The sequence below is a fragment of the Indicator indicator genome, chromosome 1, assembly GCF_027791375.1.
Source record: "Indicator indicator isolate 239-I01 chromosome 1, UM_Iind_1.1, whole genome shotgun sequence".
In the NCBI taxonomy this organism is placed as follows: Eukaryota; Metazoa; Chordata; class Aves; order Piciformes; family Indicatoridae; genus Indicator; species Indicator indicator.
The window spans coordinates 86,150,957-86,178,576 of record NC_072010.1 but is presented as its reverse complement, the minus strand read 5'-3'; the positions used below and the strand labels follow the sequence as shown (position 1 = coordinate 86,178,576).

Sequence of the window (27,620 nt, the reverse complement as noted above, 5' to 3'; positions counted from 1 at the left end):
TAGCTGTTACATTTAAGCAAGAGAGGCAGAGATTTACAAAGATTAGATGCAAGCATGACCTTACCTTGGCAGCTCTATGACCAGCAGTGCTTTTCTGTTCTTGAGAAGTCCTTCCAAACCCTCCAGAACCATTCTTGTGACACTGAAGTAAGGATTGCTGCACAGGAATAGGGCCTTTCTTCCAGTGAAGCCTGCACTGAAGCAGCATTACCTGACCTCCTTCCCTAGCCACCTTCTTTAACTAGCACTCCCATACAGTACATTAGGGCTTCCTGGGGTGAGAACAAGAGCTTCCTGGGGTGAGAACAAGGACTATCAACTTAATTTCCTAATAGCTGCCACAGGACAATTTCTAAGTTATGCAGAGAGTGGGAGAGGCTTTAAGGGAAGATTGTGCATGCCTGCATATATTTACAGGGATTCTCCCCACGTCTACTGACTTTAAAAAAAACCCTCTGTTATTATTAAACAGTTTGAAAATTATTTTTTTTCCTTTTTGCAAAATTAAAATCAACCCTCAAGAATTAACTTCATATAAAAAAGAAACCTATTTTACACCACTGACTAATATTACCTTTAAAATCAACAGGAAAAAAAATAACCCCACATGCTGTAATATTAATTGATAAAGCAAAAATCGCCCACAACATAATCACCCCAAAATGAAGCACTGTGAAGTTTTTATTTGCATGGCCAAAATTCTTTTGTTTTTGTTCCCCTGCAGCTTTATTTCCCTTATCACACTTTAAGGTTTCTGCTGCAGAGGGAACAAGATGCAGCACTGCATTACTTCCTTGAACAACCACTCCCACAACACCTAAACATTGAACAGATGTAGCAAATGACAACACCACGAATAGGAAAAAACTAAGTTCCACCATTCAGCATGGTCTGCAACAGCGTCTTTAGGGCTGGCTGAAGTGGGCAACTTCACTTTAGAATGTCACTTCCTCCTCCTTGCTTTACAGTGTTGGTGGTTTCAATCCATACTTCTTTGCGACTTCTGTCTGGGCATAGGCAGCATCACAGAGGGAGTAGAGGTGGGCCATCTCCATTTCAGATTTGGCCAGGTTGATCGCTTTGTTGAACATTTCGATGGCTTTATCCAGATTACCTCTGAAGTAAACCAAAATGTAGTACAGTTAGGTCTAGCAAAGCAATATTTTAATCTCTACAGCATCTTCAGGACTTACTCCCTCCGCTACTAACAACTTAAAAGGACTTTAGGGAAGAACTGTCATGAGAACTTGCAACAATGATAAGCAGAGAAGCTGTTACCAAGCCTAAGCAACTATTAGCTGTTAAATAGCCTTCCTCTTGAGAGCCTCCACATATGGTAGTGAGTGGTGAGGACACTGAGTTTATTACAAAGATAACAGAACCATAGAAGTTCTGTTGAGGTTGGAAGAGATCTTGGAGATCAAATCTGACCACTCACTTGAAGCTCACAATCCCAACACTACTGCTAAGCCATGACCCTCAGCACCAAATCCACATGTTTTTTAAGTAACCCCAGAGAAGGTGACTCCACCACCTCCCTGGGCAGCCTGTTCCAATGCTTGATAACCCCTTCTGGGAAGATATTTTCCCTAATATTCATCCTGAACCTCCCCTGGCACAACTTGAGGCCATTTCCTCTTGTCCTGTCACTTGTTGCATGTGAGAAGCAACTGACCCCCACCTCACTCAAACCTCCCTTGAGGTTGTTGTAGAGGGCAATGAGGTCTCCCCTCCTTTTTAAAAAGACTAAACAACCCCAGTTCCCTCAACCGCTCCCTATAAGACTTGTGTTCAAAGTGCTGGCACAACTAAATGATCTTTCATCATCCAGAAAAAACAGCTCCCATTATTTAAAAAGGAATTGCTGGCAAATTTCCTCATGGCAACAGTTTAACTGTCTGTTCTTCTGGTGGCTAGACATGGAAAAAAAAACCTAGATGACTCAGCTGCACTTTCAGCTGCAGTCCAAACTTTTGCACAACTGTTACAGAATAGATCATCAGTCCTTCCTCCTTACCCTGGGACCTTGCAAACTACAGTCCTGTTGGAATTAAACCCAGAGCTGAGCATGTAGCTCAGGATCCTCAGTACATATGGTCCCCTAAGATATGTTTAAGTACTACGTTAGATATATAGCACGCCCAGTCATGATTGCAGAAGTCACTTTAAATGCAGAAGGGATGTGTTTCCACACACAGCCTCATCGGTGCGTTTTCCAGGAGGCATGAAATTAGTGAACATGGCAACTTATCAGATCATACAGAGCATCATGCCACAGAAAGGAAGGCTTTACCTGAGAGTTACAGAGCAGAAATCAGGACTTTGGGTAAGAGCTGATCTTGCACAACACTGTTGAGAAGATCTTAAGGTATTTCCTTAAGATCCATAAGGAAATCTAAAAGACTCGTGTAATTTCAAAAGTAACCAAGAACCCTTAAGTTCAACATTACCTTTGCACTTCAATCGTTCCCATGGTTTCATATGCAAAATCACATTTGTTATCAATTTCAATGGCCTTGCTTATGAGTTCTAATCCTTTGTCTAAATCTTGCTTCCACTGGAGCTGAAGTAAACTAGAAGAGAAAGACAATTTAGAACAAATTTCACATGCTCCTCCCAAAAAAACAAAAAGAAAATGTACTGACATGTATTTAGTTCCTAATGCAGGGCAGACAGTAAATTCATGGCTTTTCAAAACCTATCTGTGAAATCCACTTTCAATAAGCCATGTTACCAGTTTAGTGACTCTAATGAAAGGTAAAATTCTTCCCAAGAAGTCTTGTTACAAGTTGTTCTATGAAAGAGAAGACTTCAGCACAAAGCTGATGTAAAAGTTAGATACGCTTCAAGTAGATACTCCATTAGGAATCAACACTTAGGAATCTTTCCTGAAACTTAGTCAAGAGAAATTGTCAGATGTTTTCACAAAGTTATTTCTCCTGGCTAAACTTCTACACAAAAACATTCAGTTTGGGTTGATTCATCCAAATATGCCAACTGCCCTTGACCAGAAGGGTCACCCACTCAATACATACCCTTTATGAACATATGTAGTTGCATTGTCTGGCTCAAGGTCAATGCATTTATCATACATCTCATCAGCCTTGCCAAACTGCTGTTGATCAGTTAGTGCCTGCAACAAAAGAGAAACCTGTATGTCAATACAGAACCAAAACATGCAATCTGTGCTAGGCTAATTCTAATTAAAACCATATTGACAATGTGAGATTGGATACAGCTCTCTTATCGTAGAGCAGGCCAGCAACATTGGTCATCAGACTTATTTCAAAAGTGATTTTTTTTTTAGAAGAAAGCTGCTGGGCTTTAGGTGCACAATTTACTGACTATAGTATCACCTGTAATGGCAGATCCACAAGCAACATGCTAAGCGTGCTGCAAGTCAAAACCATTCTAGAAGTACCTGCAAGTCTCCACTTCTTCCTTTTCCAAACGTAACTTTTTCAAAAAGAAATGCATCCATATTGCCTACCTACTCAAAGTCAGAACATCTGTGGTGGTAAGGCCAAACAGGCCCAGCACAAACTCAGACAGGTCCTGGAATGTCTAGACATGGTCCCCCTCTCCCCACTCCCTCCTGCAGGAGTTTGGGTAACGTGGGAAAAGGGACCAAAGAACAGGCACCAGACTCTGTCTGGTAAACAGAGTCTCCTTTTGGGGTAAAAGCATGTGTACTGTTTCTCCCAGACCAGGCCTGTTTCCTGCCTTTTATGGCCACAGCCTGGCAGAGGCCCATTTAGTTGGGTAACTGTTTGCTGGCTCCAGGTGCCCTGTTGGCCCAGTTGAATCTCGGGCAAGCAATAAATACAGGCTGATTTGTATTCACCTTGCCTTGCCTCCAGTCACCTGCCTGGACTCGCCTTGTCCAAGACCTGGGATAGAAGCCACGAGCCCTACTTACTGCAAACCTGAGAAGCCATGAGCCTTAGGAGCCAAGCCTTACTTCCCTTGCAACTGGAATTTATGCTGTGCCTCAGTTTACCCAGGGAGACGCAAGAGCCCTCCATGAAAACATGTCGTACCGCCTGCCGCCCTGCTGGAGCCAGAGCAGCCTGGAGGCTGTGTCGGCACCCTTACAGCCCTAATGGCTAACACACAGAGCAGCACCCCCTATTTGGGTGGGACCCTTTGTAACTAGTTTATTAATAGCCTCCTGTATTTATGGTTCTCGTTGAGTCTCCCTGGTGGCTGAGTGCTACACTGCACCTGGGGATTCTCTTCTCTTTCTGTTATTTCTTCCGGTTTGCTTGAAATTATTAAAGTTGTTATATTGCCTAAATATTGTACATTCCCACTGTAAATATATATTCCAGCTATACACCGAACCCGTTTAATACGTTTTGGCAATTCGTCATATTAATAAAAAGCTACTAGTATTTTTAATAATATTCATAGCTGCCATATTAATTTTAATAAATTCATAAATTCTATAACAACATCTCATGCTGTCTACTAGATCCAGCAGCAGATTCCTTAGAGAAGAAATGAGTCTCTAAGCGTACTCCCAACACTGTTAAACTCTGCTTGACCAGTGCATGTTATTTGTAGCAGAATGAAAATGGTTAGCCTAGTTCCACACATTAACTCCCAAATTACCTACAGAATCTCTAATGGCCACCAGGTGAGATGCCACAAACATGCAGGAACTCACGGCGCAGTGCAGGCCAGACCTCTGTCTCCTAATAACCACCTTTGACTCTCGTTTCTTATAATTCTGATCTACCAATTCCTTGTCAACTTTTTCTACTCCACAGCATCCATACCCACCAATTCAGGTAACTTATTAAAGGCCACTTGTGTTATCTCAGAATTTATTCTCAATGATCTTCATATGTTATTTTAAGAAATGTATGCTACCCAAGATAAAAGGTGCAAGAGAACACAGCATTTTCTTTTAAGAGAGAGAAAAATTTACCTGAGCATAGAGTGCGTAGCCTTCAGCACACTTTGGAAATTTTTTAATGACATCTTCAAAACCTTTCATGGCTACTTGCACAGGCAAAGGATTATTTCCTGTATAAGCTTGGCGATACTATTCAAGTGAGGAGAAAAAAACAGAAAAAATAAACCACCACCACAGAAAAATACCGTAAAAGGCTCATCAGGCCTCTACCCACTTCCTTGAGAGATGCATGCATCAGAACCATTAAAAGTCCCACAAGCTGACATGCCTCTATATCTTACCAAACCTGTTTTTAGGAACCCACCGTGTGTCCAAGTCTCTGATAGAGTGGACTCAGAGAAGAGAAAGGATGAAAAACAGAAGCCATAAGGCCTGAGAGTTGCCAACGGCATCCCTCTGTTTCAACAGCCTAGACATCCCCAAGCCTAGACTTCCTCCTAGTTCATACCACACAAAGCTGTTCCTGCACACAGAGGCATTGTACTAGCTTGAAATAAGATTGTTTCCAGTTCCTTGATTATCATTTTCCACAACATTAAAGCTTATTTAAATCCATTTTATGTGATACAACAGGAGTGAGATTTGTGTCCCTCTACTACAAACCAGAGAAGATGAGCTACACTGCAAAATGAAAGTAGCAAACCCTTACTCCAACTGAAGAAACTGTTGCATTATTTCTTTACCTTATTATTGAGATGTTTGTTGCCCTACCTTTCCATGAACTTGGAATAAAACAGAGAAATAGATTATGTTTTCCACAACTCTTTAAGAAAAAGCACACAGATAAACACCAGCACATTACCTACCAGAGCAAAACATTTCTGTGCTTGAGCCAAGGCAGAATCGGGTCGCAATCGGATGCATTCATCGAAGTCTTCCACAGCCTCTTCAATTTGGTCAAGCAAGATTTTCAGCTAGCCAGAATGAAAGAAAATCCTATTTCTGCATTTAATCTGTGCATCAGACACTTAAACAATAATTCAGTTAGCATCAGCTGTTCATATCATCTCCAGTTCAGTTTCAGAACTGCCTAGAATCCTACAAACACCACGACTTAACACCACTACCATGAAATAACAGAGCCATCAGGGAAACTTTGGCTTCATGCACAAAAAAGGCAATGTCCTTGAGATCCTTGCATCTCAGACTATTGCCATTTCTGCTTTAGCATTATGTCCACCCTCCAAAACTGTGCGGTATTTGCTCAAGTCACTTTGCCTTACTGTAGTTAATGTCTGGTGACTATTTGGATGTTGAAACATTCTGGCTTTCCCATCTTGCATTTCAGCTTTTTTGGGTTGTTTTTTGTTTGTTTGGGTTTTGTTTCATTTGTGTGTGTGCGTGTGTGTGTACAAGCGTGGCTGTTTGTTCATTGCTTTTTTTCTCCTGGCATTCTCATTCTTTTACAAGACCAGAGCTCACTTTATCATTCTCTTACTTCACTGTGAAGCTACTGTAAAACACTAATTTTCAATCTGCAGAAAACTTTGCTTTCCTTCAATCAACATGTAGCATCATTCTTATTTCTGAGTACTAAGGAGATCTAATGAATTCATGGAGAGAGGCATTTGATGCATGGAAGTCTTCCTTAGGAATTTGACTTAGCATATCTCCATATGTTTCCTTTTTCTTCCATCATGTCTTATATTACAGTTCTGTGGAAGTAGACCTCTGCAGGCCTAGAAATTAGCCAAGGACACAGATGTGTCACAAGTCAGAGGGATCAGCTGAGCAGGTGCAAGTCCAGGCTGCAGTGACGCAGATGCTGAGTTATCAGGAACACAAGTTACATCTGCTGCATGCAGATGCTATTCTGCCATAACAGGCCCCTTCATAGAACAGCTTATATCTCCTGTAAAATTGTACAAGCCCTAGCACTCTTAAGTCAGTTTGTACTGACGGAGGGCTGAACCTCTGCTGCTTTCCTATAGCTATGGAAATAAACTATTTCTGCCTGATCTGTGCCTGCAAAATGGACAGTGCATTTATTCTGCAACAGTTCCAAACTAGGAGTTGATGCTTTTCTTCCACAAACAGTATAAAGTGTGTTCAATGATGTCCTGATCTTTATTTCTGGTATATACTGAAATACTCAACTACTGGGACAAAATCTCATAGATTCATAGAATGGTTTGGGTTGGAAGGGACCTTAAAGATTGTCTGGTTACAATCCCCCCACTATGGACAGGGACACCTCCCACTAGCCCAGGTTGCTCAAGACCTCAGGGAGGGCCTTGAATGCCTCCAGGAAGAAGGCATCCACAAACTCCCCGGGCAGCCTGTTCCAGTGTCTCACCACCCTAACTGTAAAAAATTGCTTTCTAATAGCTAAATCTACCCTCCTTGAGCTTCAATCCATTCCCTCGCATCCTATCACTACAACCCCTTGTAAAAAGTCTCTCCCAGCTTTCTTGCAGGCTCCTTGCAGGTACTGAAAGTCTGCTATAAGGTCTCCCCAGAGTTTCTTAATGTTTCTTACTTGTCCTCGATGGTGGTAAACATCTGCATTCTGAGGATCAATGTCAGCAGCCATGTTAAAGTCCTGAGTGGACAGCAACGGCTGCTGCTGCTGCATGTGCATACTGCCTCGTTTGATCAGAGCATTAGCTCGGAGCTGCAGGAGAAGGTTAAAGAAGCATTACCCACTCCAACATTCCTCCAGATTAAAGGCTTTTTTACAGTTACAGTAAAGTTTTTCATTTGACTAGATTCTCCCACTAACAGATTTAAGTCATTCTAAGCAGGAACAAATTGCACATTGACTCTAAATGAATCAGCTCCCTTGCTTAATTTCAAATGCCAGCCCATGCTACCCTCTCTGTGGATTTGAAGGACAGGTTCCCTATATTTACAAACACATACAATTGCTGAAGCAGTTCAACATGTAAGTACAATTAATGTTTTTTCTCTTATTCCTGAACTGATTTTTCAGACACGATAAGCCTCCAGTTGATTCAACTTCCTCTATTCTTTAGTTTGTACTACTCAAAAATCAACAAGCCCTTGAAAAAACCCCACAATTTTTCAGAAAGAGAAGACAGAACAGTAAATAAATCAGAACACTCCCATTGAAGTATGTGAAAAATTTGAGAAGCAACTTCTTGAACAATACTGCAGGTTTAACATCTGCATTTTGTCAACCCAAACCACAATTGAGCTGACAGGTTCTTACCTTCACATTTGCATCTTCCATGCTGATGACCTGATCGAGGTCTGGTTTGGCAGCATTTGCATTGCCAATAAGCAGGTAGAAAGTAGCTCGTAGAAGCAAAGCTTCTGCCATGTACTTTCCCTTTGCTTCAATTTCTTTAGTGCTTTCACTGATAATTTTGTCATAATTCTCTTCTTCCATATATTGTTTTGCTCTCAAATAGCCAGAGCTGTAAATGATTGAAGGATAGTTGTATATATACACATGCATTCACTGAACAACACATTTTCGTTTCAGACTTCTCATTACATTGCAACAAATATTAACTTTTACTATACTCAGTTATAACATCAAGATAAGTTGTAAATATCCCTGGATGGAGCCACCACAGGCTTGAAACAATCTAGAAAAGCAGTGACCAAATTACATTGGAAATAAACCTGAAAAATATTTTAAAGCTCTTGGAACCTGAGCTTCCTTTTCACTTGTCCCTTGAAATTTTTTTCCCGTTAAGGACAGTGATAGCCTCTGCCCTAAAACAAGAGGGCTATGATGGAATTCCAAGTCAGAAAAGTGAAATATTAAGCCTTGCAGTATGCAGCTTATATGCAGAAGAAAGGATTTCACAGTAAAAATTACATCAAGTACTGCCTTCTCCTCAGCTAAGTGTCCTGGATTCAGTGATTCTGCCTGCAGATCAGGACATTCTGTATTACTTCTTAAAAAAAAGAACAAAACACCACCCCCCAAAAAACCAACAAAAACCCCCAAGAGCTGTTTGGAATGGCTTCCATACTGATAACAGTGATACCTTCCAAAAATAAACTGGAAAACAGCACAGTAAGTTAAAGCACCATTCATGCGGTGCAAAAGCTCTACTCAAATCTAGAAAAAGCTCAAGGTTTTCTTTGTCAGAACAAACCTCTGATATATGTACAATCTGATTCCAGAAAGAAAAAAACACCCTTTCAGCTGCCACTGCCATCAATGTAGTTTTCATTAGCAAATACTCTTTTCTGCACCTGTCACAGAATCACAGAATGTTAGGGGCTGGAAGGGACCTCCAAAGATCATCCAGTCCAACCCCCCTGCCAGAGCAGGATCACCTATACCAGATCACACAGGAATGCATCCAGGTGGGTTTTTAATGTCTCAAGAAAGGGAGCCTCCACAGCCCCCCTGGGCAGCCTGTTCCAGTGTTCTGTCACCCTCACAGTGAAAAAAAATTTTCCTCATGTTTCCGTGGAACTTCCTATGCCTCAACTTCTACCCACTGGCCCTTGTCCTGACATTGGGCATCACCGAGCAGAGCCTGGCTCCATCCTCTTGGCACTCACCCTTCACATATTTATAAACATAAATGAGGTCACCCCTCAGACTCCTCTCTCAAACTAAAGAGCCCCAGGTCTCTCAGTCTCTCCTTGTGGCTCTGTGCTGGACTCTTTCAAGGAGTTCCCTGTCCTTCTTGAACCTGAGGGGCCCAGAACTGGACACAGGGCAGAGTAGAGAGGGAGGAGAACCTCTCTTGACCTGCTGACCACAGCCCTTCTAATCCACCCCAGAATGGCATTGGCCTTCTTGGCCACAAGAGCACATTTCTGGCTCATGGTCAACCTTCCACCACTAGGACCTCCAGGTCCTTCTCCCCTTCACTGCTCTCCAGCAGGTCACCCCCCAACTGGTCCTTGGGGTTGTTCTTTCCCAGGTTCAAGACCCTATGCTTGCCCTTGTGGAATTTCAATGAACTTCTCCCTGCCCAACTCTCCAGCCTAAGTCTCACTGAATGGTAGCACAACCTTCCTGTGTGTCAGCCACTCCACCCAGTTTGGTGTCATCAGCAAACCTGTGGACAGTGACCTCTGTGCCATCATCCAGGTCATTCATAAATGCATTGAACAGTACTGGTCCCACTACTGACCTCTGAGGGAATCCACTAAATACAGGCCTCCAACTAGACTCCATCCCATTGACCACAACTCTCAGTCCTCTTCCTTCCAATCCAAAGACTAATTTGCTGTCTTCCTTGGAAACTCTGCTTCAGTACAAAACATTCCTTTTTCCAGAAGCATAATTCAGCATTCTCCAGTCTTTCCCTCTCTTGAGATTTACTATGACACTGTAGGAAATATTCAGTCTATCTTCCCAATCTCATTCTCCTTCCCCTGTTTAGTGGATCAAAGCCAGTGGAGCAAGCCAGTTGGCTTTCCTAACAGTTTCTTTTTTAACACTGCTCTCACTTAATAGACTCAGTTTGTTACCTCAGGATTTCCCATGACAAGTACTTTAAAAACAGCAGCAACTTACACTGAACAGAATGTCAAAACCACCACAAACTTAATTCCAATACCAAACAATTACCAACTGTATTGGACACTCACTTCTCTTTTACTTCAGAAGCCTCTCCTTCCTTATCCTTGTCTTCATCTGATTTCTCACCCTTAAGCAAAGGTTGGGAGATTATATCATCTGTGAAAGAACTGAAGTAGGATTTAATGAACTGTGGTGAGGGCATCAGAGGCTCACGATTCTGAAACAGAGAAATGTAATTTCAAGTCATTAGATAGTAAGTAAGGAAATGGGTAAATAAATCTGATGATAAAAATATTAATTCATGAAAGAACCACTATCTCGTTTGATAGTCTGATACTTCTGATTTCATAGTTTGACGTTTAGGGATTATTTAAAACACAGATCATAATGCAATACCCAACACCAGCAGAAATAAAGTGGAGGCACTGGAACAGGATGCCCAGGGACATTCTGGATGTCCCTTCCCTGGAGGTTTTCAAGACCAGGTTGGACGAAGTCTTGAGCAACCTGGTCTAGTGGAAGGGGTCCCTGCCCATGGCAGGGGGCTTGGAACTAGATGATCTTTAAGGTCCCTTCCAACCCAAACCATTCTATGAATCTTCTTCATGTGTGGCTAAAAAGGAGGACTCTTAAGAGATCATAAGAGACTGTGCAGATAACTAAAACTGCATGTGTGCGTATAAACTGGGTGAGAAATGCAAGTTGGCAGTTTAAGCATGAGCCTAAATTCAGGGTGATTCCAAGTGACGATATGTCCTTTTCTCCAACTAGCCCAAGAGAGGCTACTGTCCATCAGTACACTGAAAACTACTGAGGCAATATCCTAATATTCTAATACTGTGTGTGGAGCTTGGCCAGATACAACACACTCCACTTGAAGTCCCAGGATTATTACCTCTCAGGTGTAAAATCCTTTCTTCAGACAAAAAGTTGTTTCTTGCTCAAAATGAACACTGTACACGAGGATTACAACTGAAGCTCCCCAGTAAGAAGAGTCATTATGCATGCTTCTGAATTTCTCTATTAAGTTCTATCATAACACAAGACTGTTTGAAGCATACCTGGTACCACCAGGTGGTACCATCACCACACTAACAGCACACATTTATACGAATTTCTATAGGAAGGAATCTCAGCATCTCAGAGACAACATGGATTTCAGTACTTCAACCACTGCCACAGGAAACAAGCAAGGATGTTTTAATAACAATGTTTTTAATACCTGTCCCAACTACAGCCACTTAACACGGCTGTTCCTGGCTATCCCTGCAATTCCTTGGCACTCTCTTCTGCAGTTTCCAAACATTAGCATACCAAGTATGTCCAAGTGCAAAACAGAAAAGTTCTGTTTACAGAAATGGAACAGAAATAAACTACAAATCAATGTCGCAAGTTATTTGTGGTTGTTTGGAGATTAAGGTGTATTTTTCCAGACAGAATCAAGAAGTCTGACCACTAATAAAAAGATGTGACTTCACACTGCATCATTTTTAATTAAGCAATGCTTTTTTTCTTTTTTTCCCCTTTTTGATTATTTTGTCAGGGTTTGGGGTTTTTTTTTGGTTGGTTGGGTTGGGTGTTTTTTTTGTTTTTGTAAAAAATAACCCAAACTTAAACCAGTATTATTCTGCCATTTTAAAGTCATCAAGTCTTTTCCAACCTTAATGATTCTATGATTTCTACTGCAAACTTACTTTCTCCTACGTAACTTTTCTCCTTACAAAACCAAGAATAACCTGGGGAAAAAAGTCCATCAAACGTCATTGTTGTCATTTTAAGATATTGATTACATATAGAGCCACTATTTTGAATTTTTATTTCTAGTCCTTCCTGTCTCAACACACATACCTAACTCAACCACTTGATACACAACTTAAAATTTGGCTTCTGCTGTTCCAACAGATCCTGTTCTCCATTCTCTTGCAAAGCCCCACACAGGGCAGCATGCCAGCTTAAGGTGCCTTCCCAATACTGTAATAAAGTTTAATTATTAAAGGGAAACAATTGCTAGAAATAGATTTCTCTTCCCTGCTGAAGTTTCAAAAACCTGGGGAGAGGTTCCAAAGGAAAACAACATCAGGACAACAGTAGCTTTGTATAAAACCTTTCACGTGGATTCTTACACTTCAGTGGATAAGACAGTGACTTGCTTACAACAACTGACAGAATGCCAACAATCAACACTTCAACAGCTAGTCAAGTGAAATCAGAATTTGTCAGCAATATAACAAGTCCTACCTTATACTTCTCTTTGGCCTTTTCTTTTCCAAGGAGTTTAAGAACTTTATCAGCTAATAACATACTTTGCTGGTTTTGGAAGGCTTCTAAAATGCAGACTGCAGTGACATCTAGGAAACAACATACAAAAGTGAGATTAAAGACAAATTCTGATAGTCACTGGAGTACACTAGAATGTGCCACTAGAACGTTACAAGGAGTCACTGACAAACTTACATCTTGGTTGAGGGAAAAGGCCTCAGTCTCCAGTTTGCTGTATTTACCACGTTTTCCAAGACAAAAATTTCTGTCCAAAATGATATGCTTGTGATAAAAGGACTTCATCACAGCCAATGAAATTACCTTTATTTTTATCTTCATATTTTCATCACACACTTAGATGAATGAACAGTGAAAAGTGTATACCTCCAGCAGGGGCTGTCACCATTTCAAAACTTTGAGGGTGTAAATCATGTTCACATGACATACACATTGAAAGTGCTAACATAGCTTTGTCTTCTGGGACTGGTCCTAATTTTCTACTTTTAAAATTCACAATCAGTCCTGCCACATCCTGCTTCTTCCTCAGTTTAAGAAATCTTCCCATATTATCGCTCAAATTTTTCTACTCACTTCTGCGATTTTGGAGTGGAGCAAGTTTAAGAGAAATAGCCTTGCTGAGCTGTTTAAAGTGCTAGTCAATACCACATCACCTTCATTCTCACACAAAAAAGCCTCTGCAAGTATTAACTCACTGCTATCTGAATCATATTTTGCAGTGTGATACATTATTTCTCTGCATCCTCTAATTAATGCAATACTACTACTGATTTTCCTATTTAATTCTCACTTAAACATGAATGAAGATGAGCAGATCTTGGACTTGAAATTCAAGCAGTGTATTGTTTGAATATGCTTGAACAGAAAGCATCTTACCCTGGAATTTTAGCATAGTCTCTGTAATTCTACACTGCTAGAGGTACTATTATGCCATCATTTATACAGTAGCTCCTCACAAATCTGGCAAGGTCAAGAAGCACATCAGAATTCCTGGGAAAATACATTCCATCCAGAAAGAGCATGAAGGACAGTGTGCAGGAATACCAAGCTGTATGACCTTAGCAGATACACTTTGGTCTAAACTAGTGCCCAGATTCCGGTGAAACAGTAACATCTTCCCAAATTACACTGTCACAGATCAGTGGAGGGGCTTTTTGCTGGGAGTAGTGTTGGGTGTGTGTTTGGATTTTGTTTGGTATTACTTTCCTCCCTTACACGTTCACACTCTACTTCCTGGGACTTTACTGGCCATGGGTGGTTGGCAGGTAAAAGCAGCATCATATTATAAAACTAGTGTAGTTCAGAAAAAGCAAGTAGTTTTCAGATCTGAAAATAACAGCAAGATAAAAATCAAACACAAATCAAGGCTGAAAAGAACTGCTAGAAACAATACTGCCATTAACATTAAAAAGGAATTACATTTAAAAGCTATCCTGCTATGGCAGGAATGTGATCATTCTCAGGACTTTCATTGTCTGATAGTTTATTCCAACTACCTAAGTTCAGATTTTTCTTACAGCACTCTGGCAATGCAGCTGTTAATTAATTAGTGATTGAAAAAGACTACATTAAGTGACCTTATCAGTGCTTTTCTTGTCACTGTGATCTCACAGGACAGAAAGGCATTCTGCCAGCAGATAAATAAACAGAGAAATAAAATATCCACGTTTTATTTAGCATCTAATTTAGCAAACCTAACTCTTAGCTGTTACACATAATGAAACTAATTTGACAGAGCACTGCCTTATTTTCTGTCCTTTGATATAATGAGCACAGCCGAAAATTTTGCCTTTTAACATTAGACCAGCAACAATGATTTCACTTGACGAAATTTAAATGGGTCCCTTCAAACAGTGCCTTTAATTCAGAAGTGCCTCAGACAGCACACCTGACCTGTAGTTCTCCTTAATTTTCATGGCTTCTCGGTCACATCTTCCTGACAGTTCAAAACATATTCTGTTAGGAATAGTAATTGGAAGGATTTGACACAGCAGTTTCTGCCAAATCCATAGTGTTAACATTTGCCACTTTTTCCAAGGGCCTGTAGTGAAAGGATAATGAGCAATGGCTTTAAGCTGGAAGAGGATAGATTTAGACTGGGTATTAGAAAGAAATTCTTTACAGTGAGTGTGGGGAGAGACTAGAACAGGTTGCCCAGGAAGGCTGTGAATGCCTTCTCCCTGGAGCCATTCAAGGCCAGGTTGGAACTAGATGATCTTTAAGGTCCCTTCTAACCAAAACCATTCTCTAAAAGCGAGGGTTAAATCTGTTACAATTTTTGTAACAGTTATAAAACAGAACAAAATGCTACTGTAGCTGTTTTGCCTTTAATACCTGACAAAGGCATTTAAATGACCCTTAGTCTTGTGTCTGACCATGTACCTCCACCTGCAAAAACACTTTGGTTTCTGCAGTAGTACCATTTCACTAAAACAAACAAGGAAGAAAGTTTGTTTGCTGTATGGAAGTAGAATGACTGCTGCCTGGGTTATCCACTCAGTGTATTAGATTAATTCTATTATAAAATGTTGGTAATTTCTTGGAAAAAGAATACCTTAGGTGGCTACAGTAACAGCAATTTCTCAGCAGCCATGTTGGTGGATGACAGCTTAAAAAAAAATGGAAATAGATTTCTTCTTACAAGAGAATAAAATGCATCTGCAGTAGCTGTGAGTGGTTTGAAATAAACAATTCTGTACTACTGTGGACGTAACATCAAAAACAAATCCAGAAGTTACCATCTCCAAAGCCCTGGAGCTAATTCCACTTTAAAGCATGCACATCAAGACACTCACCTTCTAAACATTCCTTCTTATTGTCTAGCTTTTCATGAGCCTTTGCACGTCTGAATAGAGCTTTTACATATTTAGGATTCAGCTCGACAGCCTTTGTGCAGTCTTGTGCCACTTCTGCCCATTTTTGCTGTTGGTAGAAGAAACAACACGATGAGAGAGGCCCTACTCAGCTGCTTTGTATTAACCTTCTGCTTCCAGCTCCAGGGTCATGCCCACCTAACAGTAGCTGTAGTTCCCAGGCCTCTGGTTCTACCTGCCTCCTTCTATTTCTGCAAGTTTCTCAGTAAGAAACTGCCAGGCACCGCTGGAAGCCACCCAAACCAGAAGAGCCACAAAACAGAAAAGGAATTCCTACAGAAATAGGAAATCAGACAGTGTATACAAAGCATATGCGACAAGACAATTAACTGATGTTAAGATGCTTGCAAGACATAACACTGGGACTGAAAGACTGGCACAAAACAGAAGAAAAAAGATGAACATATAATGAAAACCAACAAAAAAAATTAACAAAGTGATAAAACACATTTTTTAAACTGTTATTTAAAGTCACTATGCTATGTTATTACAAAGGGATGACAAATAGATACGTAGGAGTAGACCTACTCATGGGTATTAATTACAAAATTGATTATGAAAACAGGCTTTTCTCATGATTGAAAAAGAGGAACCATGTCTAGTTCTACGTATAGAACCAGCAGCAGAACGAGGAGACACAGTCTCAAGTTGTGCCAGGGGAGGTATAGGCTGGATATTAGGAGGAAGTTCTTCACAGAGAGGATGACTGCCCATTGGAATGTGCTGCCCAGGGAGGTGGTGGAGTTGCCATCACTGGAGATGTTCGAGAGAGGACTGAATAAGGCACTTAGTGCCATGGTCTACCTGATTGCTTAGGGCTGGGTGATAGGTTGGACTGGATGATCTTGGAGGTCTCTTCCAACCTGGTTGATTCTATGACTCTATGTATAGGGATTAGTTATGGCGTGAATTAGTGTTATAAGTAGTATTTGATTAGACAAGAAACATTTTATCTTTCTTCTAACTCTCAAGTCTCTTACTTCATAGTTCAGACTATGCAAAAACAACTTTATACAACTCACCAACTAGACCTCACAGGAAAAATCTACTGATACTGTAATTCATAGCCTCATTTATAGAATTGTTTGGGTTGGAAAGGACCTTAGAGATGCATCTAGTTTCAAACCTCCTTCTATGAGCAGGTACACTGTCCATTAGACCAGGCTGCTCAAAGCCTCATCCAACCTGGCCTTAGACACCTCCAGGGAGGGGGCATCCACAGCTTCCCCAGGCAACCTGTTTCAGTGTCTCACAACCACTCTTACTGTAAAGCATTTCTTTCTAGTCTGTATGTGTCTAACATGACTTCTAAAACAATAGTATCAAGTATAGTAGGCTGTCAAGAAAATGTTACTTCCACATGTGCAAAATTTATTTTGGGCTTTAGTAGGACTTGTATTTTTTTTGTTTCATTTTTCAAGTAGCATCCCTCCAAAATATTTGGCCTTTCACCTAACAATAGAAGAAATACTTGAATAGAGATAAGCAAAATTAAGTTATATACAAGCAAATTGTTCCAGAGGATATTAAAGCCTCGTCTTACAAGAAAGGGACACATAAGAATTACATGTGATAGACTATGAATAGTTAGCAGAAAACTATTTTATTTATATGTGAAAAAGTATGATAAGCTAGTGAAAAATAGCTGCAAGCAAAAGCATCTTGTAAAGACAGCAGGTAACACCACTTGGGATCTTTCAGAGGACAAAAATGACAAAACACACAATTTATAATGCAACTTTTTAGAATAAATACATAACTATCTTTCTCACCAATTGTTCATAGGCAGCAGCTCTATTTTGATAGAAGGTAGAAAGATCAAGGTTCTTCTCAGGAGGGCACAGGCTGATGGCCTCAGTGTAACACTGAATAGCTTGCTCATACTTTCCTGCTTTAAAGTACTTGTTTCCTTTGTTCTTGGCTGCTTGGGCTCTATCCAGAGGGCTCTGAAAAAGAAAGCAATAGGACAGTTCAAATAAGCATCACTGCACCCAAGCTACGCTGATCCTCAAAGATATACAATGGATCTGGGTGACTGGTGTTTAGCTGCCAGCTGGGTGGGCCTAAACCACAACAATCAGACTTTTCAAAAACTTCACTATAAACTGGATGAAACAACGCAGTGGCTACCTGTAACCCTAGAGACCACTTAACAAATGTCGTGTTTTACAGGGAGTCAGATGTAAAAAGCCTCTCTATCATAGAATCATAGAGTTGTTTCAATTGAACAATACCTCTAAGATCATCGAGTCCAAACAATGACCTAATACCACTGTGGCCATTAAACCATGTCCCAAAGTGCCATGTCCACGCATTTCTTGAAAACCTTCAGGGATGGTGACTCCACTACCTCCCTGGGCAGCCTGTGCTTCCAGTTAAAAAAAATTTCCTACCATTCAACCTAAACTTACCCTGGCACAATTTCAGGCCATTTCCTCTCATTCTATCACCTGATACTAAGGAGAAGAGAATGACCCTTACCTCACTAAAGCAGTGTATGGGATATAAGGGGTATGACCCACATCCAAGAAATACAGAGCTGCAAACAAGTCTTAACATTCATCTTCTGTATTTCTGCTCCTCTTTCACAGCCTAGATTCAAGGATCAATATTGTAGGGCAGTTAAGGGTAGCCTGCTAGACCAAACGGAATGGAAGTATGAGCACATGCTACCTACCACTCTGAGGAGAGGAAGAGTACAAACTGGGAGTCAGTAATGCCTTAAACAGCAACTGCAGGATTCACTGCACCTCACCTGTTTAATCACTGAAAAGATCATTGAGAATTCATTCTTTGACCACACGTCTGCTGCCTCCTCTCCTCCCTCACCCACTGCCAAACTACACACAGACTGCTGTAAGACAAACTTGAAGCATCTTTGTGTTTGATCAGCCTGTTTTCCTCAATGCCTGCTCATTTCATGCCTGATCACCTTAAGCATCTAAAGAATTTTTAAAACTGAAAATCTGAAGGGAACCCAGGAGTACAACCACTCTTTTAAATCCTAGTTTCCAATTACGAAATAAGAGAATCTGATAATGGGAGCCAGTCTTAGTTCCTACATAAAAATAGGCAATGAACACAAGTGTCCTGCGGGCACTCTCCTTAGCAGAGACTCACTAGTGGAACCATATAGGGGAGGGAAATGGAGGAACCAAAAACTTTAGAGTATGGGCATGATGCCACAGGAAAACACACCAAACTTTGTGACATTGTTATTAGAGTAAGCTTGGGTAACAGTAGTAAGACCAGAGATCACACAACCAACTATACAGAAATGAATCATTGAATAGATGCTAATTCCATGGTTACTCTCTGCCCCATAGTATTGCATGATTCAAGAAATTTGAGGGTAGGGAGTCAAGAGTTGGAGAAGAACATTCTACTGTGTAATAAAATCAGCAGTAATGCCCACAGCAAGAAAGAAATGAACTATTTAAAAAAAAATTTTAATGCTGCCTTAAACTAGGCTCTCTAACCTTAGACATACTATGCTGCTGTAGTCCTCAGTATGAATGCCTCTCAGCCCTTTAGTCCTTTTCAACTCCTACACTGAAGGTGTACACAAATAGGTAACTCCTGATGCAAGCAAACATCAGGTACCTCATGAACAAGTAATCACAAAACTTCACACCTTCTTCTTCCACTTTCTCACAAATGTAGTATTCTCCACATTGTTTTCCAATCTCCCTGCTCTTCATCTGACCCACTGCCATTCTGTGTGGTGAACTGAATATTTTTTGTACCTAAGATGAAGGTTCATATAGAGTAGGAAATTCTCTGTTTTGTCATCTGTGCATCAAGCAAAACAACTCAAAAAAATTACTGGAAGTTCATAATAAATTATCTGCTAAGGCAGTATAAACAAATAACTGAAAAGTTATCTGTAGTTACATTGAAAATAACATCGCAGGACTGCCTTCTGCAACAGTTTATTAAATAAGTCTTAACACAGAGGTTAGGCCAAAGGACACTTGTTTATTTGAGAAGCACTCTATTATCTAGGTAACTAAACAAGCAGATAGCTAACTGTCTTCAGACAGCACTGAAAAAAATTAACTGTTACTTTAACCTCAGCAAATGTGCTTTCCACACAAAATTTTCAGGAACAAAATTTTCAGGAACAACAGCAACTTAACATCAACAAATTGCTAGCTGCAAGAACAGTAAAGCTCAATAACACCCAGCAATGCTGGTATGATTAAACTAGCAGTTCAGAACTTTGTGCTTGAGGGAGATCGGTTTGCAAAGCAGAACAAGACATTTCCTGCCAGCCAGTGACAACAGGGATTCACAACAGAATCATAAGCACTGAGTTTCAGCATTTTCTTTTGGCTGAAAAGGATTTACAGGAGCCCCTGTTGGCAAATGACATGGAGGGTGGAGTACTGTTTCAGACATCTAATTCATCAACCTGCCCACCCCCCTGAAAAAAAAGCAGAAAAAAAATTAATTTTAATAGTGTTGTTTTTCTGTATTTTTTAATAAGTGCTGTTACAAATACCTATCTTTGCTTTTTATTTTTTTACTAATATTCCTTGTGTGTCTCACCTCAGACCTCCACTGAAAAGCATGAGTATAAACGGCTAAGATTCTCCTTAGTGCTAAAACCACTATGAGGAAGAAGTACATCCACACAAGCTTAAGACGTAAATTCAAAGCACAAGAGAGGACCCGTTATAGTCAGAAATAAGTCTGCTCAACTTCACAGTGTAACTCATCAACTTTCTCCATCACCTTCCTTTTAAATCATAGATCACATCAGGTTGGAAAGGCGACTCTCAAAGATCACCTTTTCCAACCCTCCTGCAGTGAGCAGAGACATCTCCAACTACATTAGGTTGCTGAGTTTGTCATTCACAGTTATCACAAATAAGTGAGTTAAGCATGAGGTGCCAAGAGTCTAACAATGGTTCTAGTGCTCTTACACAATGAAGAGTTTTCTACACCTACCCACTACAGCTGGCATCAAACATAGAAGAATTGCAGCAAGTCAGTGGTGGGATTTATTAGGAAACAGGTACAAAGCACAACAGGAATTACTTTTACATTCCTTGCTTAGATCAGACTAAGTATCAACAGACATATCTAGACAAAAAGGTTTAATTTGTTGATATACTGATTTAATGTCACAGCAATGAGATAGGCAACATTCAGCAATTACTGTTAAAATAGATAACTAGAAAGAAGCCACATCAGTTGGCTGTTGATCCTGGTATGTGGCACCACACAAGCCAAGGTGTTTGGCCACATTCACCCACCACTGAACTCAAGGACTATATCCAGGAAAATGTGCAGAGTGAACTGCTGTGCACCCAGATGGCTTTGTCTGCGATGCACACAGCCCCATGGCTGACTAAACAAGAATCTCTGCTCATGCTTCTTCACATACCAAACCCACAGGCTTAGCCTACAAACTTCCTGAAAGAGTTAAGGACTGGAATGCATCATAGACCTAAAAAGGAAGTGATTTCAACTTAAAAATACTGAAGCAACCAACATGCTACCTCACTGACTAACCAGTGCCCACTCCTGTCAGACAAGCAGGTTATAAACTTGCTAAGAAGTTATCATGGAGTAAGTAAAAAACCCCACAGGAATTAACTGGAGATGAATTAATGCAATAAATGCAAGGCAGTTTACTTCCCCAACACGTTTCAAGCTGTGCAACATTCACTACAAAGTAAGAGAACAGGTAAAATGCAACTGCTGTTATGGGGTAACTAAAACACATTCCATCTAAATTATAAGAAACAATGTCAATTTCTGTAATCAACAGATGCAATTTGACTTCCTGACCTTTGAGTCACCCATAGCTGCAGTTGTATCATTGCCACTTAACTGGTTCTATAATACCAGTTTACTGTACTGTTGAAGAGCTGCGCTTAAAGGAGAAGGAATCTCAAAAGTAGCTCAGATTTTCCTGATATAGCACCTGTGCCAAGGGCTTCTGCCAACATGTCACTCACAGACCACACACTTGGCTAGTGCACCTATGCAAGTAGAATCCTCTAGCCCAGACAGGCTGGGGAAAACATATGAGGCCTCCACAGCAGGTAAAGGAAAAGCATGAACTGCACACAAAATTGTAAGAGGTCTGGAAACATCCAAACAAGTAAGATTTTAGACTCTGCATATTTTAAAAGAACAAACAAAAATATCAAGAGCGTGTATTCAGAGCGTACAGAGCATCAAAAAGATACAAAAGCTGAGTCACAAGTTGCATTTATGAGTAAAAGAATAGTTACCCGATACACACAGCTGTTGGCTGCACATTAATTATTGACCTATGTGTTTTCTAAAATACTTCCCTCTTGTATTTAGACCATGAAATTAATTACAGACTCTTAATCACTGTACCAATTCGTACCTGAAGTCCAACTGAGTTTAAAAGAATTACCCTCCAGATTAGAAACACAGACCAATACAATGCAGGTAGTTAACAAGTAAAGTACCTGCAATAGTTGCATTTTCAATCAAGTGTTTTATCAATAGTATCTGTAACTAATAAAATGTGTGGAAACATGAAATCTACATGGTATCACCTCTATGGATATGAGAAACAGGAAGGCATTCTTACCCACACACATAAAGCAGCCAAGGGAACCCGCAGCTGACATATTTTGATGATTAGCTCATATAAAGAGGCAAATCTGATACCCTCTTCTACATTTTTCCTAAGTAATAGTTCTCTTTTCTTTACGGTGTAAGCAGTGACATTCATCAAGGAACTGGATATACCACTTAGCCATATACTTATTCTTAGATGCATCGTTTCCCAGTAATTTAATTTGTGAGCAATCTGAAAGAGCTAGGCACCCAATATTTTAAATCAAGTACTGTTTTAAGTGTTTCAGATGTTTTAAGTGCTTTCTTCAAACACAACTACAGAATTACTACAAACCACTGGATAGTCCATACTGCAATTCAGAAACACAATCAAGAAGCCCAGCTAACATACTAACAGCAAAGTCATTGCAGCTACACAAAGGTCACAAGTAGCCTGTGAACATGCAGCAAGCACACTGCCATAAATATAGCAGATGCTGTTTGCAGCCACAAGACAAAGTTACTACAGTAAACAAAGTCTGATATTGTCCTCTGCACACTACTTGCTCAGTAGCTGCTCATCAAGGAACAAATTGGTGCATTCAAATAACTGCCTCCAGGCCCAGCATAGGTTTTGCAACTCACTAAGCTTCCAGAAATGCCTGAGGGTACCTATGATTCACTAGCTATGGAAGTTGCCACCTTCCTCACCACTCCCATATGTTCCTGCCACTGCCCACCCACTCTCTAACACTAATCTTCATTACTGAAATGATCAAGGTTAAACCTGACCTTTTCCAATCCCCCAACGTTGATTTTTAATCTCCCCATCATTCCAGACAGGAAACTGAAACCAACCATGCTCTGACAGTTCGGAGCATTTCAGATGGTACACAGGAATGGCTGAAGAAAATGCAGGAATATCTTTTAAGGCATTTTCTTCCCAAAGCCAAACAGCTTGCCAGATGCACTGTTTTAACCATGCCTGTCAGTTGTAATGTAATCTCAGTAATACAATATGACCATCACGGTACAGCTGTGACTGCAGATGTGCAAGATATGCATCTTAAGAGGCATTTTTCCACATACAGATATATACAAGAGAATCATAGATATGATCTGGACTCTGATCTTCCATGTTGTCCTTCATTTTTTGTATAGACTAGTTTATCTGAAAATTCTCAGAATAGTAATTTACAGCAGAATAAATTTAAGTTTTGAAACCATTACCCATTTAGGTAAACTCTACTCTGAAGTCTCAATAACTTGAACTGTATGGCTTTTGTATTCTCACAAAAAATATTTCTGTTAAAAAAAATTGATGGTGTTTTCTTCCCACTCTTCTGTATCCAGAATCTCAGACTAACACAACACAAATCACAGACTTCCTTTTCAAAACATTACTCCTGGAAGCAATTTACTCATAGGCATTTTACACTTGAGAAGCATAAATATTCACCTAACAGGAGGGCTTTGTCAGCCCCAGTCACCTGGTTAACACATACTTCATGATGAGATGTGTTCAAGAAGCTACTTTAACAAACTCCAGTATCAGGACTGGAATAAACATATGCACTTTGAGCAACGTACTACAAACCACACCAAGATGAGGAAAAAGCAGTGAGAAAAACCATCCAGTTACAAAATCACACAGAAAGCTAGGACCTCTGGAGATCATGCAGTCCAACCTCCCTGTTCAAACAGGTTCATCTAGAGCAGGTTGCACAGGAACCAGGTGTCCAGGTAGGTTTTGAATCTCTCCAAAGGAGGAGACTCCACAACGTCCGTGCAGCCTGTTCCAGGGCTTGGTCATCCTCAAAGTTTTTCATCATGTTCAGATGGCCCTTCTTGTGTTCTACGTAGCACCCTCTATCCCATGTCCTGCCACTAGGCACCACTGAGAAGAAACCTGGTCGAATCCTCTTGACAAAGCACTTTAGAAGCATTCCGTAGTCACACGGGCCAACCTTCCACCTGTTTTACGCCTAGCACAAGAGGATCCCACGCGCTGCACCCTGGCTCCATCCTCTCACACGCGTCTTCCGAGGCCATGACCAGGACTTTGAAAATGGCTTTTTGGGCTGAGACAACAGCCTTCTTGGTCGTGCCTTCCGCAGACCGGAGGCCAAGCATCCCTGCTCCCAGCTCCAGACAGCCCCGCCTGTGGTGAAACAATCACCCCCAAACCCTCTCGTGGCCCAAGCCCACGAATTCAGGCCCCGACAACCCATTCCCGGCAGTGGCAGCCGAGACCAGCCCAGCCCCTGCGGTTAAAAGCAGCGTCCCTCTCCCAGCGCCGGGGATTAACGCCAACCGCCGGTGCATGCTCACCATCTCCTCATGGCCGGGCCCATCGGGCTGGCCGCTGCCGCAGGGTCCGGGGCTCGCCCGACCCTCGGGGGTCTTCCGCTCATTCGCGCCCTTGCCGCCGCGGCGGGCTGTCCGCCTCCCCCACAGGTAGAGCGCGCCGGCGCCCAGGAGAATCGGCGCCCCCAGCACCAACGCCAACTGCCAGCGTGACAACCCCGAGCCGCCCCCACCGCCGCCGCTCCCCGCCGCCTCCACGGGCTTCGAGGCGGCCATGACGCGCTCACACGGCCGCCCGCGGCAGGGGAGGGAAGGGGTCACAGGAAACCTGCGGCACGCCGGGAGGGCGCGGGTCATGCAAGCACTTCCTCCGGAGCGGCGCCACCTGCTGGACCGGCGGTGTTGTCGCAGCTTTTCCCCGCCCAGCGGCCGCCTCGTGTGGGGGTGCCCCGGTGCAGAGTGGTGTGTAAACGGCAGACACCTTGGCGTTGAGCTACGGTTTAGCCCAGACCTAATGATCCTGAGTGTGGCTTTAGGCATGGATTAATCTTGTGCTGAAGGCGTTTCTGGACTGCTAACGTATAGGGCTGACATGAAGACTGTTCTCATTGATGTGCAGTGACTAGAGGAGGGGCCGTGGGCACAAACCAGAACACCGGAGTTTCCGTGTAAATAGGACAAAAATTCTTCACGTTGAGGGTGCTGGAGCAGGCTGCTGAAAGAGGCTTTGGAGTCTGTCTCTGGAGGTTTTCCAAGCCCACCTGGACACGTTCCTGTGGGGCCTGCCCGAGGTGATCCTGCTGGGGCAGGGAGGTTGGACCCCTCTCCAACCCCCTGCTGTTCTGTGGTTCTCTGGAGTTTCTAGGACTTGATACTAGAACATTTTGAAGCAAGATTGTCCTTGTTATAAATGCTGCCTTTCTTTTTTTAAGCTATGATTTGAATCTGTCATAAAAATAATTTAATATGCAATACTAGAATTTTATGTATGCTGTGTACACATAAGCATTACATATATATGTGTCTATGCCTACTTACCTGTAGGCAGAAGAAGCTTATCATAGAATCATAGAATGGTTTGGGTTGGAAGGGCCCTTAAAAATTATGTAGTTCCAACCCCTCTGCCATGGGCAGGGACATCTCCCACTAGACCAGGTTGCTCAAGGGCCTGTCCACCCTGGCCCTGAACACTTCCAGGGAAGGGGCATCCACAACTTCTCTGGACAACCTATTCCAGAGTCTCCCTACCCTCATTGTAAAGAATTCCTTTCTAATGTCCAGTCTAAATCTACCTTCTGGCATAAATCCATTCCCTCTTGTTTTATCACTACATAGCCTTGTAAAAAGTCCCTCCTCATATTTTTTTTTTATAGGCCCCCTCCAGCTACTGGATGTTTCTGTCTCCACTCATTTCCCTGGAGTACTTGGCTGAAGATGAAGAGGAGTTATCTTGGTTAGTTTTTTATTACTCAGATAACACTAGTCATCTCATACCTAGACATTTCATTGTGGGTGGGAGGGAAATGGAAGGAATATATGTGAAGACACTGAATTGAAGGTAAAAAAGGTCTGGAAATAGAAACAACAGTAAGACTGCAAAGGAAATACCTCCTGAGCCCAATTAAAATATGCCCTCCTGTACTATGAGTCAGTATAACTTGGTACCTGATAGTAAACAGCTTGAGCTGTGTCTCCTTTAATTTGTGGATTATTGCTATATACAGGAGCATATTTTGCCAAAGCCTTTCCCACTTTTCCCTGACACAGAATCACAGAATCACAGGGATTGGAAGGGTCATCTGGAGATCATCTAGTCCGTTATCCCTGCTAATGCAAATATGTCTTGGTCAGGTTGCACAGGTACGTGGCCAGGTGGTCTTTCTCCAGAGCAGGAGAATCCACAACCTCTCTGGGCAGGCTCTCCAGGTGTTCTGTCACCCTCAAAGTAAAGAAGTTTCTCCTTAAGGTGAAACCTCCTATGTTCTAGTTGGTACCTCACACATATGAATGAAACTGAAGCTTTGTAACTGCATCTGTGTTGCTAATAGGTTGGGGACAAGGAACAAGGGTTAATGCTGGACCACTGATTCACCATAATGCTAAAATGCCAGCAAACTTTTTGTCATGCTTCTGGCCAAGGCCAGCTAGCATCTCCATGACAATGCCTAGGCACCAGAACGCCTATCTACTTAGCACACACCATGGGCTGCTTCCAGTAAGAAGTTAGATTTGTGTCTCTTCCTCCTGTGCAGTCTCCCAACACTCCTCCAACAGGTCGCACAACCTCAAAGCTCTCCTCTTTATCCTTCTGCCATGTCTCAAGGCACATAGCATGTCTTCTGGTTTCATACTATCCAAACAATAGTTCTATGGGTTACAGCAGAGGTTTTGTGTTGTATCAAATATATTGAAATAAAAGAGGCACAAAAAATTACAACAAAGTATTCCAGCCTCACTGCAGTACACACAATCTCAAGGAGACCTACAGCACAAGCATGGAGGGTAAATGTGACCAGTCTAGCCACTTAATCTCAGGGCCAGAAAACAGTCCCCAGCCCTGTTCTGTTTTGTGGTATAGACTGGACCTATATGGCTTACACACAGGGCTGGTGAGGAGGAATCAGATGCATTTTTGCTCTGCCTGCCTGATATGGCAGATAAAATTACTCTGGTGAAAAGCAGCTGACACAAGTTCACACTGGCTCTCATTACCCAAACATTAAGAAGCAGTTTACTCATGAAGGTGCTTTCTTCTGCCTAGACAAACCTCATTTCCTGAATACCAAAGGAAGAGCAGAGGTAACAGAAGTCGGAAGGGAGGGCAGCATGGCATTTGCCCTCTCTCCCACCGAGCCAGTTAGGTCTCTGCAAGCAGTTGTGCCAGTTTCTGACCACCATCAATATGTCAATTCTGACTTCTCAAAATCACAGGCTTACATTGGGTTTGCGTTTTCACCTCCCAGGCATGTAACTGTGGCCAGTTCTCCATTGCTATTGACAGTTGGTGCACTCAACAGCAACACATGGGAAGCAGCCAACACATTTCCCTTCCCACCAGCCCCCTGCGGCAGTGTCATATTGGACATTGCTATAATGGAAAGATTAAGAGAAACCTTACTGAGAAGGGATGAGAAAGGATTGACTTTGTGTTTAGACAGTGCCCAAGGCTGCAGTGGGGTGGGGCTTAGAGGATGGGGTGCCGAAAGAGTGGTTGAAACTGTTTCTCTGCGTC

The 27,620-nt window shown here is 41.8% G+C and overlaps 1 protein-coding gene across 1 annotated transcript; it reads right to left on the bottom strand.

Annotated features, from left to right (window-relative positions):
* Positions 1–607: 607 nt before the first annotated feature.
* Positions 608–24,664, bottom strand: TOMM70 (translocase of outer mitochondrial membrane 70). The gene is made up of 12 exons (XM_054381358.1): positions 24,413–24,664; positions 17,305–17,478; positions 15,455–15,581; positions 12,621–12,730; positions 10,451–10,599; positions 8,094–8,301; positions 7,401–7,535; positions 5,728–5,835; positions 4,934–5,050; positions 3,036–3,133; positions 2,451–2,573; positions 608–1,116 (listed from the first exon to the last, which is right to left on the bottom strand). Exons 1-12 carry the CDS (start codon positions 24,662–24,664, stop codon positions 963–965), a joined length of 1,755 nt encoding a protein of 584 aa, XP_054237333.1. The 3' UTR covers positions 608–962.
* Between the last annotated feature and the right edge of the window lie 2,956 nt (positions 24,665–27,620).

Excerpts from the sequence above, each read along its gene's own strand:
- TOMM70 (XM_054381358.1), bottom strand. The coding sequence starts at position 24,664 with ATGGCCGCCTCGAAGCCCGTGGAGGCGGCGGGGAGCGGCGGCGGTGGG. Across the intron at positions 12,731-15,454 it reads TAAGAAGGAATGTTTAGAAG|ATGTCACTGCAGTCTGCATT; the intron begins GTGAGTGTCTTG and ends GTTGTTTCCTAG. Across the intron at positions 3,134-4,933 it reads GCTACGCACTCTATGCTCAG|GCACTAACTGATCAACAGCA; the intron begins GTAAATTTTTCT and ends CTTTTGTTGCAG.